Source organism: Oreochromis aureus, linkage group 3 (genome assembly GCF_013358895.1).
Source record: "Oreochromis aureus strain Israel breed Guangdong linkage group 3, ZZ_aureus, whole genome shotgun sequence".
Taxonomy (NCBI): domain Eukaryota; kingdom Metazoa; phylum Chordata; class Actinopteri; order Cichliformes; family Cichlidae; genus Oreochromis; species Oreochromis aureus.
This window is the reverse complement of record NC_052944.1, coordinates 87897057-87917513: the sequence shown is the minus strand read 5'-3', so window position 1 is coordinate 87917513 and position 20457 is coordinate 87897057. Positions and strand designations below refer to the sequence as shown.

Sequence of the window (20457 nt, the reverse complement as noted above, 5' to 3'; positions counted from 1 at the left end):
AACCTGTAAGTCACTTAAAGCCAAACTCACTCATAAAATGTGTGCGTCATAATAACGTTACAAGCCATGCTAGGCTTTGGCCCGCATCAGTCTAAAATTGTATGCAACCATGAATAACGTGTTTTGGAAACTAACTGCACAACAGGCAGCTCTATTAGTTCTCCCAGTCTCAGAGTCAGAGGTGGGTCGAGTATCCAAAAATTGTACTCAAGTAAGAGTATCATTACTTAAAAAAAATTATTACTCAAGTAAAAGTAGTCATCATAAAAGTTACTCGAGTAAGAGTAAAAAAGTACTTGGTGAAAAGGCTACTCAAGTACTGAGTAAGTAGCGAATAACGGTTTGAAATGTCCGTTTTATTTTATAAATAAATGCTATCAGACAATCAAAAATAAATAAATATTCAAATTTTAGTATTTTCAAAAGGAATATATGTAAAAAGATCCACAAAATAAGGCACAACAATTCTAATTTCAAGATTTCAGTTTTTCACAACGTAAAGCTTTTTCAAGCAAAACCTAGTAAATCAGAAACAAATGACACAGAGATGCAACAGGTATAATCAGGAAAAGTTTATTCCCAAGGCGGACAGCAGGAATAAAAAAAAAAAACCAAAACATCTGTGCTAAAATTCCACAAGAATAGACATTCAAACAAAACTTATTTTGTATACTAAAATACCCTGAAGTATAGACAGTGGATTAACACAATGTAATATGTAAAAACTACACTCACAAATGAACACTGAAATCAGAGTAAAACTAATTATAAAAGACAAATACAAATTTCCACTATGTGGATGTACATATGTGTATGGCTCACTTTACCATAAATTGTTTCTTCAGTCAGTGAAATGGTGCTTCAGCTTCAGCAGCAGTTGGCTCTCAAGGTTCTTGCTGTGAAGCTGTGACCGTTTGGCAGTGAACAGGAGTCCTGCATGACTAAAAAGTCTCTCACAGATGCAGGAAGAGCTGTATTGACTTTGATCGACAGCTTCTTGATGTGAGGAAAGCCATGCAATAGCTCCACACCTCCAGTGAATGGACATGAAAGGTATCTCTCCAGTTCCTCTGCTACTGGCTTTCCTGACCCCATGGATCCATCATCTTCATCGAATAGGCCGCTGTTTGTGCTGGCCTCACCCAGCTCTGGGTCTAGGTGATGTCTGATGAAGTGGAGACCTGTGGAAAGATGTAAGGTTTTCAAAAGAATTAGGTCTGGTCATCATAGTGCTGTATACACTGCCAAGCTGCAGATGTTTGTTTGGAGCTAGCCTCCAAAAGCTGCCCATACACTGTGCGATTTTTGGCCCATTTTGAGACTACTTTTCAGTCGCGCAACCGTTTTGGGGATCGGCCGTGTTTTGCCTTAATCGTGTGTGCATCGTGTAGTATACATGGGGTAACGAAAAGCAGTTAACACCTCACGACCAGCTCCCAATCATCAATCGTATGGTCGCATGATAATCAAACCAGTTTGAAATCCTGTCGCCTCTCACACTGCAGCACAAACACAGAAATGAAAGAAAAGGTGGAGCGGCACGGCAGTGCAGCGTGTGGTCTGGACAAAAGAGATGGAGGCACAACTTGGAGGATGAGGCAAGCTCATAAGCGTACGAGTGAGTACGTAAGCTTAGAGCTGCCACCCAGGCAAAAGAAAAATAGAGCTGCAGTATATCACGTTATAACGTAAACAGTTTATTGTTCTAACAATATACCTTTCACGTTTAAACAATATAATATTTATATTCTATGAACGTGATAATTATGTATATTGTAATAACGTGATATTATATTGTTCAAACATTCAATTCAATTTTATTTATATAGCGCCAAATCACAACAAAAGTCGCCTCAAGGCGCTTTATATTGTACAGTAGATACAGAGAAAAGCCCAACAATCATATGACCCCCTATGAGCAAGCACTTTGGCGACAGTGGGAAGGAAAAACTCCCTTTTAACAGGAAGAAACCTCCGGCAGAACCAGGCTCAGGGAGGGGCGGCCATCTGCTGCGACCGGTTGGGGTGAAGAAGGAAAACAGGATAAAGACATGTTGTGGAAGAGAGACAGATTAATAACAGATATGATTCGATGCAGAGAGGTCTATTAACACATAGTGAGTGAGAAAGGTGAGTGGAAGGGAAAAACTCAATGCATCATGGGAATCCCCGGCAGCCTACGTCTATTGCAGCATAACTAAGGGAGGATTCAGGGTCACCTGGTCCAGCCCTAACTATATGCTTTAGAAAAAAGGAAAGTTTTAAGCCTAATCTTGAAAGTAGAGATAGTGTCTGTCTCCCGAATCCAAACTGGAAGCTGGTTCCACAGAAGAGGGGCCTGAAAACTGAAGGCTCTGCCTCCCATTCTACTTTTAAATACTCTAGGAACAACAAGTAGGCCTGCAGTGTGAGAGCGAAGTGCTCTAATAGGGTGATATGGTACTACAAGGTCATTAAGATAAGATGGGGCCTGATTATTTAAGACCTTGTATGTGAGGAGCAGGATTTGAATTCAATTCTGGATTTAACAGGAAGCCAATGAAGGGAAGCCAAAACAGGAGAAATATGCTCTCTTTTCTAGTCCCTGTCAGTACCCTTGCTGCAGCATTTTGGATCAGCTGAAGGCTTTTCAGCGAGTTTTTAGGACATCCTGATAATAAAGAATTACAGTAGTCCAGCCTGGAAGTAATAAATGCATGAACTAGTTTTTCAGCATCACTCTGAGACAGGATATTTCTAATTTTAGAGATGTTGCGCAAATGGAAGAAAGCAGTCTTACATATTTGTTTAATATGTGCATTGAAGGACATGTCCTGGTCAAAATGACTCAAGGTTCCTCACAGTGTTACTGGAGGCCGAGGTAATGCCATCCAGAGTAAGAATCTGCTTAGATACCATAGTTCTAAGATTTTCAGGGCCGAGTACAATAACCTCAGTTTTATCTGAATTAAGAAGCAGAAAGTTAGCGGCCATCCAGGTCTTTATGTCTTTAAGACATTCCTGCAGTTTAACTAATTGGTGTGTGTTACCTGGCTTCATGGATAGAGCTGCGTGTCATCTGCATAGCAGTGAAAATTTATGCTATGTCTTCTAATGATGCTGCCTAAGGGAAGCATGTATAATGTAAATAGAATTGGTCCTAGCACTGAACCCTGTGGAACACCATATTTAACCTTAGTGTGTGAAGAGGACTCTCCATTTACTTGAACAAATTGGAGTCTATTAGATAGATATGATACAAACCACTGCAGTGCAGTACCTGTAATACCTACAGCATGTTCTAATCGCTCTAATAGGATATTATGGTCAACAGTATCAAACGCAGCACTGAGGTCTAGCAGGACAAGCACAGAGATGAGTCCACTGTCAGAGGCCATAAGAAGATCATTTGTAACCTTCACTAAAGCTGTTTCTGTGCTGTGATGAGCTCTGAAACCTGACTGAAACTCTTCAAATAAGCCATTCCTCTGCAGATGATCTGTTAGCTGTTTGACAACTACTCTTTCAGGATTTTTGATATGAAAGGAAGGTTGGAGATTGGCCTATAATTAGCTAAGACAGCTGGGTCTAGAGATGGCTTTTTAAGTAAAGGTTTAACTACAGCCACCTTGAAGGCCTGTGGTACATAGCCGATTATTAGAGAGAGGTTGATCATATTCAAGATCGAAGAATTAATTAATGGCAGGACTTCTTTGAGCAGTTTTGTAGGAATGGGGTCTAAAAGACACGTTGATGGTTTGGAGGAAGTAATTATTGAAGTTAACTCAGAAAGATCAATTGGAGAAAAAGAGTCTAACTTAACACCGATGGTACTAAGAGTAGCTGTAGATAATATTACATCTGTGGGATGATTATTGGTAATTTTTTCTCTAATGATAAAAATTTTATTAGTGAAGAAGTTCATGAAGTCATTACTAGTTAACGTTAAAGGGATTGTTGGCTCAGTAGAGCTCTGACTGTTTGTCAGCCTGGCTACAGTGCTGAAGAGAAACCTGGGTTGTTCTTATTTTCTTCAATCAGTGACGAATAGTAAGATGTTCTGGCTTTGCGGAGGGCTTTCTTATAAAGCAGCAAACTATTTCTCCAGGCTAAATGATGATCCTCTAAATTTGTGACACGCCATTTCCTCTCCAGCTTACGAGTTATCTGCTTTAGGCTACGTGTTTGAGAATTATACCACGGAGTCAGGTACTTCTGATTTGAGGCCTTAGTTTTCACAGGAGCTACAGTATCCAGAGTCGTACGTAGTGAGGAGGTAAAGTTATTAACAAGATAATCGACCTCTGTTGGAGTAGCGTTCAGATAGCTGCTCTGCTCTATGTTGGTACAGAGCATTGAAGATGATAACAGTGGGTGGATTATATTCTTAAACTTAGTTACAGCACTTTCAGAAAGACATCTACTGTGATAAAGTCTACTCTCCACTGCTGTGTAATCAATTATTGTAAATGTAAATGTTATCAGGAAATGATCAGACAGCAGAGGGTTTTCAGGAAACACTGTTAAATGTTCAGTTTCTATGCCATATGTTAAAACAAGATCTAGAGTGTGATTAAAGTGGTGGGTGGGTTCTTTTACATTTTGAGAGAAGCCAATTGAGTCTAATAACAGATTAAATGCCATGTTGAGGCTGTCATTTTTAGCATCTACATGGATGTTAAAATCACCCACAATAATGATTTTATCTGAGCTGAGCACTAAATCAGACAAAAGTCTGAGAAATCAGAGAGAAACTCTGTGTAAGGCCCAGGTGGACGATAGATGATAACAAGTAAGACTGGTTTCTGAGTTTTACAGCTGGGGTGGACAAGGTTAAGCATCAGGCTTTCAAATGAATTAAAAGTCTGTCTTGGTCTTTCGTTAATTAATAGACTGGTGTGAAAAATTGCTGCCACACCGCCCCCTCGGCCTGTGCTTCGGGATTTCTGGTAGTTAGAATGACTCGGGGGTGTTGATTCATTTAAACTAACATACTCATCCTGCTGCAACCAGGTTTCTGTAAGGCAGAGTAAATCGATTTGTTGATCAATTATTAAGTCATGCACTAACAGAGACTTGGAGGAGAGAGACCTAATATTTAATAATCCACATTTCACTGTTTTACTCTTTGGTTCAGATGTGGATACTGTATTGTTCTTTCTTTGTGATTTTTTATGTTTAAGTTGTTTATTGCTGGTTTTTAGTTTGTTTTTTGTCTTTTTGGGAGCTGACACAGTCTCAATGGAGATGGGTTTTTGGGGGGGTAGCAGGAGGAGAGAAGCTGCAGAGAGGCGTGTAAGACAGCAACTCTGCTTCCTGGTCCCAACTCTGGATAGTCATATTTTGGGGGGTTTAATAAATTGGTCCATATTTCTAGAAATGAGAGCTGCTCCATCCAAAGTGGGATGGATGCCGTCTCTCCTAACAAGACCAGGTTTCCTCCAGAAGGTTTGCCAATTATCTATGAAGCCCACATCGTTTCTGGGACACCACTCAGACAGCCAGCAATTTAAGGAGAACATGCGGCTAAACATGTCACTCCTGGTCTGATTGGGGAGGGGACCAGAGAAAACTGGCATTGACATTGTTTTGGCAAAGTTACACACCGATTCAATATTGATTTTAGTGACCTCCAATAACATGAACAGTATATTGTTAGAAAAACATGCTTTTCACGTTGTAACGTGACATAGCTCTATTTTTCTTTTGCCCTGGTGGCAGCTCTACGCTTCTGTATCCGAGGCTTTTCAATGTGGCCTCACAAAATTATCACGACTACAACAACCATGAAGAGTTGGATGGACATTGCTGCTCAATCACAGCTGCCTGGTCAATGTTTTTCATTAGTAATTTAGCAAAGTTGATGGTGTGTGTGTCTGTGTGAGTGAAAGAGAGAGAGGGAGAGCGAGGGACAGATTTTGTATGATAAGCTTCATGTTATGGGCGCACAGTTTGAGCACTCAGGCCGCATCAGAGCATCAGGCCGTATAGTGTGAGACCTGCATCGTGACCTATGAACTTCTAACCTCTGCGATTTAATTGTACAGTTTGAGCAGGAGCGGAATAACGTGACTGAAAAAACTCGCACAGTGTTTGCCCAGCTTAATGCAGACTGTTTAAACTAAACAAGCTGCTGTTTCACATAATAAACCCTGTCAGCCGCAGTATTGCCTTCTGTTTAACAGTTAAAGCAGTAGAGACGAGCTGTTTGCATGTTCGTGGAACTCTAGCGTCATTAACCAGGCTAGCTGTTAGCTTACAGCTCACGCTAGCTAACCAGCGAGCAGTTAAAAAGACAGCTGAAGCTGCACAAAACACCCACAAACTTATCTCACTACAACGTAGCGCCGGAAATATGACTCGCAGCTCGAGCTCAACACAGCTGCTGTAAAATAAGACTGACATCCAGCTAACCACAGCTAAAAAGATATTTAGAGAAAACTTACCGTTTCATCAGGTTACGAGCTGATTTGTTTAACGCTGAGAAGTTGGTTTGTTTTGGCTCTCACTGAAGACACCGACACTGCAGACATAGCTGTTCTTTTGTGCTGCTTTTGAGCGAAACTGTCACGCCCGGAGTGGCAGGTGTGTGGAGATTATAGAGAGGACCCAAAAGGCGGCAGCTCTGGTGCAGGTGAGTCTTTATTTACTCGCGTGGGTACAAACAACAAAGGCAGGTGAACAAAACTGAAAAACCTAAACTGGGAAGAACTAACAAACAAACCTGAAACCCTGGGTCGAGAAACGGAGATGTAGGGAGAGAACACGGAGGGGAGCAACACAGACGAACCAGCAACTAACAGAGGCAGACACGAGGTTTAAATACACAGAAGGATAACGAGGGAATGAGACACAAAAGGAGGGCACAGCTGGGAGTAATCAGACCTGACGAGACAGGGGAAAAGTAAACTGAACACACTGAGATAAGACAGAGACTTTTAAAGTAAAACAGGAAACACATGCACGTAATGACACCGACTCAAAACGCAGACTAAACACAGGGATACACTGGTAGAAAAGAATGAACACTAACCGAGGAAGAACAGAACCAAAATTACAATAATAGAAAACACAAAACGCTGGGTCAAAAGGACCCAGGATCATGACAGAAACATTCTTTGTATGTGAGGCCAAAGGTGTTCATCCTCTTCAGCTCTAGCGTAGACTCTGCCATCAGCTCTTTGCTCTTGCTCTTGACGAAGGCGGTCGCATTTTTCTCCTCTCCTCCTCCTCCTCTCCCTTAGCTTCCCTGCTTAGCCTCTTGTGTCCTTGTCTAGTCTCGTGTTTTTTGTATGACTTTTCCCTGGAACACTCTCTCACAGTCTGTTTTCTAAAACCTAAAAGAGGAATTATGGATTTGATCAACTGGTCTCTGAATGCAATTGACACCCCTTTCTCAACGAGAAGTTTGGGCTTGGGTGAGCCTGACTGCTGAAGATTTCTACCTATTCGGAACCATGATAACAGGGTTCTGGCTGATCGGAGCTGGCTTGGCCCTGGCTTATCGAAGAATTAAGAAAGCGGAACCGGCTGTTCAAACCCCCACAAGGCTGCCCGCTGGAATTGAAACGATGGGACGAGGCGTGAGTTTCTCAAAATGGGCTCATTGAGTGCAGCACAGATAAGATCTTGGAAAGGCTACGGCTGCTGTGAATACTCAGAATAAGATCTCTGAGTGCAGACTGGATTACATCTCGGAAGGGCTCGCTCGGCATAACATCTCTGAGCGTAAATTGGATGACATCTCGGGGAGGCACACTGTCGTGAGTTTTTCAGAATCGGCTCCTTGAGCACAAGAATGACAACATCTCAGAACGCAAGTATGGCGAAGCTCACGGCTCTTCATCGGGAGATTGAGAGACCAGTGTTGGACTGTAGAACAGCTTTGAAATTCATATAAGCTGTTCGCACTAAAGTAAAAAGCACCTTCACTTCATGCGGATACCTTCTCGGCGCCAGCTGCGGTTGCAAGGCTGGAGCTGTACAACAACACCCTGATTACAGACTGTGTTTAGTCTGTTCCTTCCTATCCTATGCAAGGCCACCTGGGTTGGCTGTTAGACTGTTTACTTAGCCTGGCAGGGCGAAGGACACTGTCTCAGCTGAACTCTGGACACGCACACACATACATATACACTGATATGCACACACTCATCCCCCCTCCCTTTCCAAACGCCTTCGATGCTTATTCCCTTCCGATGCTGACGGTGGATCATGGAGACCAGCGCACAGGCTGCAGGCCCGGATGTACTGTCTAAATCGGCTGTCTCTCACCCTTTACCCGCCCCTGTTGCTTGTCATGTGTTTCTTTGGTGTATTAAGAGTTTTTTCATGTGCTATGTGCAGAGGTGTTTTTTTTTTCTGTTCTCAAACTGATCTCCCTGTTGGAGCTCAGTCTGGGGGGAGTTATTTTTTTCTCCTTATCTTTCCTCATGTTGTGCTTTTTCCATGTTATACCTCTCTGACCTGTCTTCCCCATGTGATGTTTTGTGTAATGTATGTATGGTCGGAGGGTAAGATGGCGCCGCCATTGCGTGCAATAGGTCGGCAGCCTTATGAAATTTCCCCCTTGTGGGACTAATAAAGGTATATCAATCAATCAATCAATCAATTTCTTCTTTCCGTGTGTCCGCTACTGTGAAAAGCTTGGGCCGCTCTGCCCGCCACGGGTTCAAACTGGTCATGTGACTGTATGGCCACGTCTCATTGGTAAAAAAAAGTTACCGGAAACTCCACTGACGGCATGTTATCTAATGTGTTAAACTAATTTTTTTTAAAGTAACGAGTCGAATTTTGCAAATGTAGCGGAGTAAAAGTACCGTTTCTTCTTCATAAATGTACTCAAGTAAAAGTAAAAAGTATCGTGCAAAAAAGGTACTTAAAAAGTAAATTTTTTTCAAAAGCTTACTCAACTAAATGTAACGGAGTAAATGTAGCTTGTTACTACCCACCTCTGCTCAGAGTAGCATTTCTAATTTTGATTGAAACTGTCAGAAAAAACAGCAGCCTCGAACAAGCCAGGATATTAGTTTAAAGAGGCTGTTAAAATTATACGTCTAACGTTAAAATGTTGGTGACACAATAATTTCATCCTAGTGGCACTGACATATTCATCGGGTTAATTTTTGAGACAAAATATCATGAGGTAGTCATGATTTTGCAAATATTCCACCTTGTAGTGCAGTTTGCACTACAATTGTTAGGCTGCTGATGTAAATTGATTGATTAGTGTAGATTTGACAAAGAATCTGAATTGACATGTCTCACTTTTTATATGGCACGAATCAATGTGTTTTTTTTATCAAGAGGCAATATGTCCTAGTGCAGTCAGAGGGGAAAAGCCAGGGCTAAAGGTGAGGCACATCAAGCACAGAATAATAATTTTGTGGTAATCTTGGATGAGTTTTATGGACAAAAACCACCAGTTCATTTAGTGTTCCCTTAGTGCTAATGTATAAGAGAAGTTGGTGTACTATAACTGAAGTAGTCGTGTCAAGATAAGATAAGATTACCTTTCGTTTTGTCACAGCAGAGAGTGGACAGTGCAAAGTTATATAGCAAAAATTAGAATACAATAAGAATAATATACTGTACACAACTGTACAGAATAGAATAAAATAGTAGAATAAAATATACATTAGAATAAAAATAGAATACAAATGTTATATACAACTGAGTAAAAATACCACTTACAACATCTTATTGCACGTGTGTGTGTTTGATCAGCTGCAAAAGTCTTTGTTGTGGAGTCTGACAGCAGTGGGGAGGAAAGACCTGCGAAATCGCTCCATCCCACATTTAAGTCCTTAAAGTTATATTATTTTATTGTCTTGACTGTATTTGAAGCTATTTTTATTTTTGTATGATACCTGATTTATATGGAATATGGCTGAAATAAACTAAAGTCTAAAATACTTAGTCATTTGTTTAATAGTAATTTAACACTATATAATTCACATATAAAACTATGAATTGTAATTTTAAATGGTTTGATAGCATGTAGAATAGCATATGTAGGCAAGTATATTTCTCCTTTTTTTTTATCAAGAAGCAAAGATGAAAAGGAAAAAAAAAAGAAACAGGGTGGGGTTCGGTGGTTGAAACACCCATCCCCACCAATCCCAAAACCAAATCTACGCCCTTGGCTCGATTCACATCCTGCTTTTGTTGTGCAAACCACCCAATGTCTTTGAGGCCTGGCACATTTGCTTTTGCACACACATACAAACACTTCAAATCTGTGTTTATTTGACAGTGTAAGACAAAAGCAGCAAAAATAAAAACTGTACCAAGAGTACAGTCTTAATGGCTCACTATACAAACAATCTGGAGACGTAAATACTGACACGTGTAGGGCTGGGCTATATCATACCGTTCACGGTAATACCGGTGTAATTTTGGGCAACGATAGGAAAATGAAATATTGCGATAGAATATGGGTAAAACGCGCATGCGCAGTGCGTATGTTTACATAAGCACATGGCGGCGACGCAGAACGAGAAGAGCGAAAGTGGGTCGTGTTGTGTGTCCACCTTATTACTAAATTAGGCAAAGCACTCTGAATTAAATCAGGACATAAAGCACGGTCTTTATCTTGCTTTATTGTCGATCTGACAACTAGCCACTTAACGGGGCCGCCCTCGGACCACAACATCCGGTTCAAGAGTCATCACATTAAGACATAGCCATATATCAGTACATGACAGGTCGTTAAATGAAACAGATGAACCAGAATTGGTTTGTAAAAATGCTGCAACTTCAGTGGTGTGTATATATGTATGTGTATACGACTGCATTTCACACTGTCCAGATCCTTTTGAGTTCAAGAAAAAACAACCAACACTCCAGAGAAGTCCAGTCAAACAATGATTTATTGATTACATGTACGTGGGAGAGGTCTGCAGCATCACTCACTTACAGAGATCTCAACTAGGAAGCACACATCACACTACTTTTGTATATTAAAGTTCAGCCTCACAATACGTAAGCAGATATCATAATATGCGTCAGTTTTTTGACTTCTATAACACTTAAAAACCGTCCTCATCGTCTCACACTCGATGTGTTTCCTGCTGTTTTTTCTCCTCGTACACGTCTCTGAAACATCCAGAGTACATTCTGTGCTAATCTCACTGAGCAGGCGTACAGGCACAGCCAAATGTCTCTAATCTTTGCCCTAGAAACAAGTCTAATATTTATCTGTGTCTGTAAGCGTGTTTGCATTGACCCTCAAAAGACTGAATGCCAACTCTCATGAGCACATTTGCAATGTGTGTATGAAAATAAGTATAAATACTTATTTAATAAAAGCTCACAAAATACCACTAATAAAAGGCCGGTTAGAATAATGTATTTCCCACAAATCACTGCCTCTGTTTGTATTTCTGTCACTGCAGGACCAACGTGGATCGAGAAGTCAGCGCTCTCAGGAGGCCGACAATTTTGTTGACGAAAGAAGTGGAAGAAAAAAATACAACCGTGACGAGTTTGGGAAAGATTTTACTGTGAAAGCTTCCCTAAAAATGCATCAGGTCATCCACACCAGAGAGAGACCGTTCAGCTGTGGAGACTGTGGAGAGTCTTTTACCAGGTCTGGAAGCTTAAAAACACACCAACTAATCCACAGTGGAGAGAGACCATTCAGCTGTGGAGACTGTGGAGAGTCTTTTACTCAGTCTGGAACATTAAAAACACACCAACTAATCCACAGTGGAGAGAGACCATTCAGCTGTGGAGACTGTGGAAAGTCTTTTACTCAGTCTGGAACATTAAAAACACACCAACTAATCCACAGTGGAGAGAGACCGTTCAGCTGTGATGAGTGTGGAAAGTCTTTTACTCAGTCTGGAACATTAAAAACACACAAACTCATCCACACTGGAGAGAGACCATTCAGCTGTGATGAGTGTGGAAAGTCTTTTATCAACTCTGGAAGCTTAAAAACACACAAACTCATCCACACCGGAGAGAGACCATTCAGCTGTGATGAGTGTGGAAAGTCTTTTATCAACTCTGGAAGCTTAAAAACACACAAACTCATCCACACCGGAGAGAGACCATTCAGCTGTGGACACTGTGGAAAGTCTTTTACACAGTCTGGCAACTTAAAAGCACACCAACTCATCCACACTGGAGAGAGACCGTTCAGCTGTAGAGACTGTGGAAAGTCTTTTACCCACTCTGGAAGCTTAAAAACACACCAACTCATCCACGCTGGAGAGAGACCGTTCAGCTGTGGAGACTGTGGAAAGTCTTTTACCCACTCTGGAAACTTAAAATCACACCAACTCATCCACACTGGAGAGAGACCGTTCAGCTGTGATGAGTGTGGAAAGTCTTTTACTGAGTCTGGAAGCTTAAAAAAACACAAACTCATCCACACTGGAGAGAGACCGTTCAGCTGTGACGGGTGCGGAAAGTCTTTTACGCGCATTTCACACTTAAAATCACATCAACTCATCCACAGTGGAGTTAAAGCGTACACCTGTGATCAGTGTGGCAGAGCTTTTACTCACAGTAGCAGCTTACAGAGTCATCTAGTTACCCACTCTGGAATTAAGGCGTACAGCTGTGACGTCTGTGGAAAAACTTTCAGCCTGATAGGGAGCCGAAATACACACCTACGCATTCACACCAGACATGATGTGTACAGCTGTGATCAGTGTGGTAAACAGTTTACCACAAACACAGAGTTACGACGTCACATGTTTACCCACACTGAGGAACGACCTTATAAATGTGACCTGTGTGAGAAGACTTTTAAATCTCCACGTTACCTGAGACGACACCAACAGATCCACACCAGAAAGACTCTACAAGTGCAGTTACTGTGAGGTATGTATTTATATTTTTATCTTGTCAGCCCGACTGTTTGAACCAACTCTGCTCATTAAAGTGTGTTAGCATGTTAGCAATTCTACTGCATGGAAAGGCAGCTCTGACTGATTATTCAGACTCTAATCACAGGTTTTTAGGGATAGTGTTTGAGAATTGTGTTATTGTTATTGTAGCATTAAACTACAGGGAGTTCAGAATTATTAGGCAAGTTGTATTTTTGAGGAATAATTTTGTTATTGAACAACAACCATGTTCTCAATGAACCCAAAAAACTCATTAATATCAAAGCTGAATGTTTTTGGAAGTAGTTTTTAGTTTGTTTTTAGTTTTAGCTATTTTAGGGGGATATCTGTGTGTGCAGGTGACTATTACTGTGCATAATTATTAGGCAACTTAACAAAAAACAAATATATACCCATTTCAATGATTTATTTTTACCAGTGAAACCAATATAACATCTCCACATTCACAAATATACATTTCTGACATTCAAAAACAAAACAAAAACAAATCAGCGACCAATATAGCCACCTTTCTTTGCAAGGACACTCAAAAGCCTGCCATCCATGGATTCTGTCAGTGTTTTGATCTGTTCACCATCAACATTGCGTGCAGCAGCAACCACAGCCTCCCAGACACTGTTCAGAGAGGTGTACTGTTTTCCCTCCTTGTAAACCTCACATTTGATGATGGACCACAGGTTCTCAATGGGGTTCAGATCAGGTGAACAAGGAGGCCATGTCATTAGTTTTTCTTCTTTTATACCCTTTCTTGCCAGCCACGCTGTGGAGTACTTGGACGCGTGTGATGGAGCATTGTCCTGCATGAAAATCATGTTTTCTTGAAGGATGCAGACTTCTTCCTGTACCACTGCTTGAAGAAGGTGTCTTCCAGAAACTGGCAGTAGGACTGGGAGTTGAGTTTGACTCCATCCTCAACCCGAAAAGGCCCCACAAGCTCATCTTTGATGATACCAGCCCAAACCAGTACTCCACCTCCACCTTGCTGGCGTCTGAGTCGGACTGGAGCTCTCTGCCCTTTACCAATCCAGCCACGGGCCCATCCATCTGGCCCATCAAGACTCACTCTCATTTCATCAGTCCATAAAACCTTAGAAAAATCCGTCTTGAGATATTTCTTGGCCCAGTCTTGACGTTTCAGCTTGTGTGTCTTGTTCAGTGGTGGTCGCTCTTTCAGCCTTTCTTACCTTGGCCATGTCTCTGAGTATTGCACACCTTGTGCTTTTGGGCACTCCAGTGATGTTGCAGCTCTGAAATATGGCCAAACTGGTGGCAAGTGGCATCTTGGCAGCTGCACGCTTGACTTTTCTCAGTTCATGGGCAGTTATTTTGCGCCTTGGTTTTTCCACACGCTTCTTGCGACCCTGTTGACTATTTTGAATGAAAAGCTTGATTGTTCGATGATCACGCTTCAGAAGCTTTGCAATTTTAAGACTGCTGCATCCCTCTGCAAGATATCTCACTATTTTTGACTTTTCTGAGCCTGTCATTCCTTCTTTTGACCCATTTTGCCAAAGGAAAGGAAGTTGCCTAATAATTATGCACACCTGATATAGGGTGTTGATGTCATTAGACCACACCCCTTCTCATTACAGAGATGCACATCACCTAGTATGCTTAATTGGTAGTAGGCTTTCGAGCCTATACAGCTTGGAGTAAGACAACATGCATGAAGAGGATGATGTGGACAAAATACTCATTTACCTAATAATTCTGCACTCCCTGTAGTATTACTTTAATGTTTTTACTCTTATCGTTTTTATAGCACATTAAATTGAGCTGAGTGTGATAATGTGAACAGTAAAATGTAATTGGACTTTGGCAGAGATGCTCTTTATTTCAGGTGACGTTCAGGATAAAAATGTTGAAGGACTGACTTACACTGTCTTTGTGTTTTTGTTTAGAAGCAGAGCGACACAGATGGATCAAGTTCTCAACCCTGTCATCGCTGTGGGAAAGACTTTTGTTGTGACCTTTGTGGAAAAACTTTAAGTCATTGAAGGACTCTGAAAATACATCAATGTAGACACACTGGAGACAAAATGAACTACTGTAAAGAATGCGGGAGAGGCTTCACCACTTCAAAGGACTTCAAACAATATGAACTCCTTCACAGTGGCGTTAAAAAGCATGTCTGCGATCAGTGTGGGTCATCCTTCATCAGTGCACGTCAGCTTGAAAAGCATATAAACGAGTCCACACATGAGAGAAACCATACAAGTGCAGACACTGTGACAAAACCTTTTCACAATCATGTGATCATACTAAGCATGAACACAGACACATGAAAGAGAACTTCATCTGTGAAAGAGTTTGAGTAATCTCAGTTCATACTCCACTCAGAAACGATTCCATGTTACAAATAAACGGTTACGTCTTGATTCCCGCTTTTACGTTAATCTTGTAAACAGTACATTTGCATAACGACTGAAACCGGCCCAGTGAATGAACAATGGGCTTGAGGTCAATTTCTTCATCATTAATATGCAAATTGTTATGAGCATTGATCAACAACCACTGGTCAATGGCCATGAGTACCATTCACAGAGTAAAAATTTGCATAATGATTATGAAGTTTACTGTTACCAATGTTCAAAAACATTTACTAAGTTATCTTCTCTGTGCAAACATCAGCGTGATGCAGGACTGAAATCATTGCCATCTCTGGATCACAGTGAATCTGCAGAGACAGAAAGATCCTCTTCTGGTTTCAGGGTCAGACTTAAACCCTTGAGATCAGGCTCCACAGAGTTCAGGTGGAGTCTTCTGTAAAGATCTGATGAGGCAGCTATGAATGAAAATGTGCCTCTTGTTACATTTTAAGCTTTCTAAACTGTTCTACTGTAGTGTTTGTGTTGAGTGGTTCGCTTTGTTCCAGCAGTTTGATTAAGAAATCTGTTTCCTGTTATATTGTTATTGAATGCATTGATCCATGTGTTCTGCAGGTTTTTTCAGCTTGTTTGTGTAATGAAATCCTGCAACAATTAAACCAAAATTTTATATGTTAAATAAAGAAATGTTTTTTTTTTTACAACTTTATTTGAAATTATAAAGTGAACAGTCAGTCATTCCAGTTCAGTTTGTACAGTAGACAAACAAGACAAATAACAGTAACAATATACAGTATGATGAAATAAGAAGGATAAATAAATAAAGGAAAGAGAAAAAAAAGTAGGGATGTGACAGACTTCATAACAACTATGTACTTTAAAAGTTATATTTGTGACAGCTCATTCATTAAACATCTCTGAATGAATTTCAATCAATGATAAACCTTTTTTTTTTTGAAAAATAAAGAAATGGTTTACTGACAAAGAGTTTGAGCCGTGATGTCATTTCCTGTATATCAGAGCAACACCTGAAGTGACCAGTGTTTAAAGTCAGAGTCAAATGTTGTGTCAGCATGACCTTGTGAAAACTGCTTGGCGATGCTTCACTACGTTATCTGCTAACTGTTAGGGTGTAGAAGGACGAAACTCCCAGGGTGACCAGTGGCAGGAGCTTCCTGATGCAGAGAGTTGAGTGTGGGGGATATAAAAGAGAAGCTGAGGCATCCCAAGGTTAAAGCTGGCATAACTGCACTTTAATGTTTGATTTGTGTTTTGGCTCTCCTGCGCGCAGTAATTAATAGCTTGAACACAGCAGAGCTTGATATAAAGACCTGGGTGACAACTAACTTTATGCTGCTGATTATACTTGGCCCTAAAATACCTAGAAATATGGTATCTAACCAGATACTTGCTCTGGATGGCATTGCCTTGGCCTCCAGTAACACCTTGGAGTAATATTTGACCAGGACATTAAACAAATATTTAGGGCTGTGTGATGAACCAAGTTGAAAAAGCAGAAGGAGTCACAAGAATTATTAGAAAAACAAAGTTTTCATTCATTTAACCCAAATATTATAATTTATAAAAGTAATTAATGTTAAGCTCATAGAAAATGTCAAAGAAACAAAACTGAACTCAGGCAAAGAACTGCAAACTTAACAAACCAAATGAGTGCACAAAGAAATATAACTGACCTAAACAAACATAACTGACCTAAACATGAAATGGCACAGAAGGGTAAATATATTGTCTGATCAGACCACTATGACACACGAGGAGTTTTTCCTTTCCAGTCACCTTTCTCACTCACTATGTGTTAACAGACCTCTCTGCATTGAATCATATCTGTTATTAATCTCTGTCTCTCTTCCACAGCATGTCTTTATCCTGTCTTCTTTCACCCCAACCGGTCGCAGCAGATGGCCCCGCCCCTCCCTGAGCCTGGTTCTGCCGGAGGTTTCTTCCTGTTAAAAGGGAGTTTTTCCTTCGAACTGTCGCCAAAGTGCTTGCTCATAGGGGGTCATATGATTTTCTCTGTATCTACTGTACAATATAAAGCGCTTTGAGGCTACTTTTCTTGTGATTTGGCGCTATATAGATACAATAGGGCTTTGGAGTTGACGTCACGCCGCAATGCATTGTGGGAGTGCGGCGCCATGTTCGGGGTCTATGAATCAAAACAGACACTGTGTTAGAACGACGATTACAAGATGCTTAAAAGCAGCTCAAAAGAGAATGGACTGTATAGAAACCGATTGCGTCCAGAAGCGAAGCGGCGGTACTTGCAGAAAATAGCGTGCATTGGAAATGTGGACCCGTATAAAATACGGCCGTGGATAGGGCTGCTCGATTATGGCAAAAATGATAATCACGATTATTTTCACTGAAATTGAGATCTCGATTATTTGACGATATTTATTTAACAATAACAATGTATTGAATAATGGCTTTAAAGATTGTCAAAAAATAGTATAAAATAGTGTGCAAATACTGATAACAGTGCAAATGTTTGCAATATAAAAAATAAATTTAAAATGTAAACATCTATGTTTAGTGAACTTTGCAGTGTTGCTCTGTGGTGCAGCTACGACACTCTAGCAAAGTTTACACACTATGTCTACTTGATCCACGTCTGACTCCGCGAACCAATAATGTTTCCACACCACTGAAGTTTTTTTTTACCTCTCTTTTCAACCAACAGCAGTCACTCTCCTATGGGCTCAAAATGTGGTCATAAATATTTTGTACTTGTAAATCAGGATTTGTGTGTGTAAAAAGAATTTGTGTGTGTGTAAAAAAGATTTGTATGTGTAAAAAAGATTTGTGTGTGTAAAAAAGATTTGTGCGTGCGTAAAAAAGATTTGTGCGTGCGTAAAAAAGATTTGTATGTGTAAAAAGAATTTGTGCGTGCGTAAAAAGATTTGTATGTGTAAAAAGATTTGTATGTGTAAAAAGATTTGTGTGTGGACTTAGCCAAAACCCCTCTGCAAGTCACAAGTACAATTTTGACCCTATTTTTCTTCCTGTCATCTGATTGGTCAATGTCATGTCAATCACAAATGTAACAATCCAATCAGAGAACAGATGGGTTTGGCTGTCGGAGGGCGCTTTTTTGAACTGCAGGTCTTTGAAGGAATAAATGCCCTTTACATGTTAACCCAGCGTTTTCCTTCATCACCACGAAGGAAAACAGTCTGTGGTCGCCCAAGTTTGGTGATTTTTGTGTCACAGGTCTACGTGCTTAATACAGCGCTATGGACCGACAGCGGGGGGGCAGTGTTTTGGAAATGACAGTCTTCATTACAAAGCTTTCTTCGTTATGAATTAGCATACATGTTTTTATTGAACATTTGAAGAACTAGCAAAAAAACCAGAAACTCTTGTAGAGGACATAAAGTCAGAGATAGAAACGACAAGGAGCAGGTGCATCTAGTACAGGTAGAGCTGCTGAAAGAACCCACAGAGCTCAGCAGCCAGCGCAACAAATTCTGGATCCTTTGCTTTTAGTTAGCAGTTAGCATTAGCAGCACATCCTGCGTCCGATGTGAAAGGACCTTTATGCTGCGCACTGTGACTCACAGCAATGGTCCCGGGTCAGCCCTGACTTTGTGTTAAACTAATCCTAAAGTAATAATGGTATTTCTAACCACTGACATACCACAACTTTATCCTTTCAACAGCTGCGGACCTAGCTGCTATCGGATATTTATATAGAGATCCTCCAGCTTCAAACTGTATTACCCTTCAAGGACCTGCAGTTCAAAAAAGTGCCCCTCCGACAGCCAAACCCATCTGTTCTCTGATTGGATTGTTACATTTGTGATTGACATGACATTGACCAATCAGATGACAGGAAGAAAAATAGGGTCAAAATTCGTACTTGTGACTTGCAGAGGGGTTTTTGGCTAAGTCCACACACAAATCTTTTTTACACATACAAATCTTTTTTACACATACAAATCTTTTTTACGCACGCACAAATTCTTTTTACACATACAAATCTTTTTTACGCACGCACAAATCTTTTTTACACATACAAATCTTTTTTACGCACGCACAAATTCTTTTTACACATACAAATCTTTTTTACGCACGCACAAATCTTTTTTACACATACAAATCTTTTTTACACACACACAAATTCTTTTTACACATACAAATCCTGATTTACAAGTACAAAATATTTATGACCACATTTTGAGCCCATACTCTCCTCTCCAAATAACTTCTGCTTAGCTTTCCAAGCTTCCCTCGGTCCCCAACCCCCGGGCCTCGAACCAGTACCGGTTCGTGAGTCATTTGGTACCGGACCGCGAGAGTTGAGGCTCAGGTGTGAAATGGATACTTTTCAGGGTTTTTATCGGTTTTCAGCGTTATTTTGTTATCGTTTTTATCGTTTACTCGGTTTCCCTTGGTCTTTTCACGTGTGTTATGAATAAATCTTCTTTTTTTCGGTACCGGTAATAGTTTTATTTTGTTGTATTTATCCGCGACACCTTAAAGGCCGGTCCATGAAAATATTGTCGGGCATAAACCGGTCAGTGGCGCAAAAAAGGTTGGGGACCGCTGCTCTTAATTGTTGTGACACGTGTTCGAAATGCAGAGAGGTGCGCTCGATTTGCCACACGGAGCAGCGCGACAGTAAAGCACGAGGGCGGGGCTAATAATCGACTCGGTCATTTTTAATGATCGTTGAAAGCCCAGATCGTAATGGTGATTAAAATTCGATTAATTGAGCAGCCCTAGCCGTGGAGTAGAAACCCTGTAGACCAACCGCTATTGACGTAGCCTGACATATTTTCAAATCTTGTCTGTGGAATCAGCGCGTACAAGTCGTCATTCAAACAAAGGTAAGTCAGCTCGAGTACTGCGTGTGAAATGCGTTTGATTTCCCTGCAAACATTCAGATTAGTGCAGCATAAATTCATTCATGAGGGGAAATTACAGTGAGAACATGTGGAGGCTGTTAGGTGGATAACATAGTGAGTTCAGTGCATTGATGAGACCTTGTCCTGAAGGATTTAGTTATTCTTTATGGTTAAAGAAATTGCAAGGATTTATTCATATTTATTATAAATAATTCTAATTATACATCTTGCTTCCATATTTGTATCTTGTGTCACTAAAAATACATTTGACCAAGATACAGTCAGAAGTTGCCATAAGATAGACTTCTCCTCATCTGCCCCAAAAAAGGCTCTTGATCAAAACATAAACAGACCATCCATATTGAAAGGTAAAAGGAGCCGTCCTCAAAAAAGAAAAATCCCACCTGCTACTGTGGAGGAGTT

At 40.6% G+C, this 20457-nt stretch overlaps 2 protein-coding genes across 4 annotated transcripts in view; one reads left to right on the top strand and one right to left on the bottom strand.

The window, feature by feature from the left end:
• LOC120438424 (myelin-oligodendrocyte glycoprotein-like) overlaps nt 1-20457 on the bottom strand; it is a 357354-nt gene that overhangs the window by 281476 nt on the left and 55421 nt on the right. The window lies entirely within an intron of this gene.
• LOC120438410 (zinc finger protein 85-like) lies at nt 11378-16154 on the top strand. Of its 2 annotated transcripts, XM_039608823.1 has the most exons (3): nt 11378-12541; nt 12626-12813; nt 14741-16154. In XM_039608823.1, the coding sequence occupies exons 1-2, from the start codon at nt 11502-11504 to the stop codon at nt 12810-12812; spliced, it is 1227 nt and encodes a 408-aa protein (XP_039464757.1). In that variant the 5' UTR covers nt 11378-11501; the 3' UTR covers nt 12813; nt 14741-16154. The 2 variants fall into 2 exon arrangements, with proteins under 2 accessions (XP_039464757.1, XP_039464756.1); XM_039608822.1 differs by having other exon boundaries at nt 11378-12813; nt 14744-16154.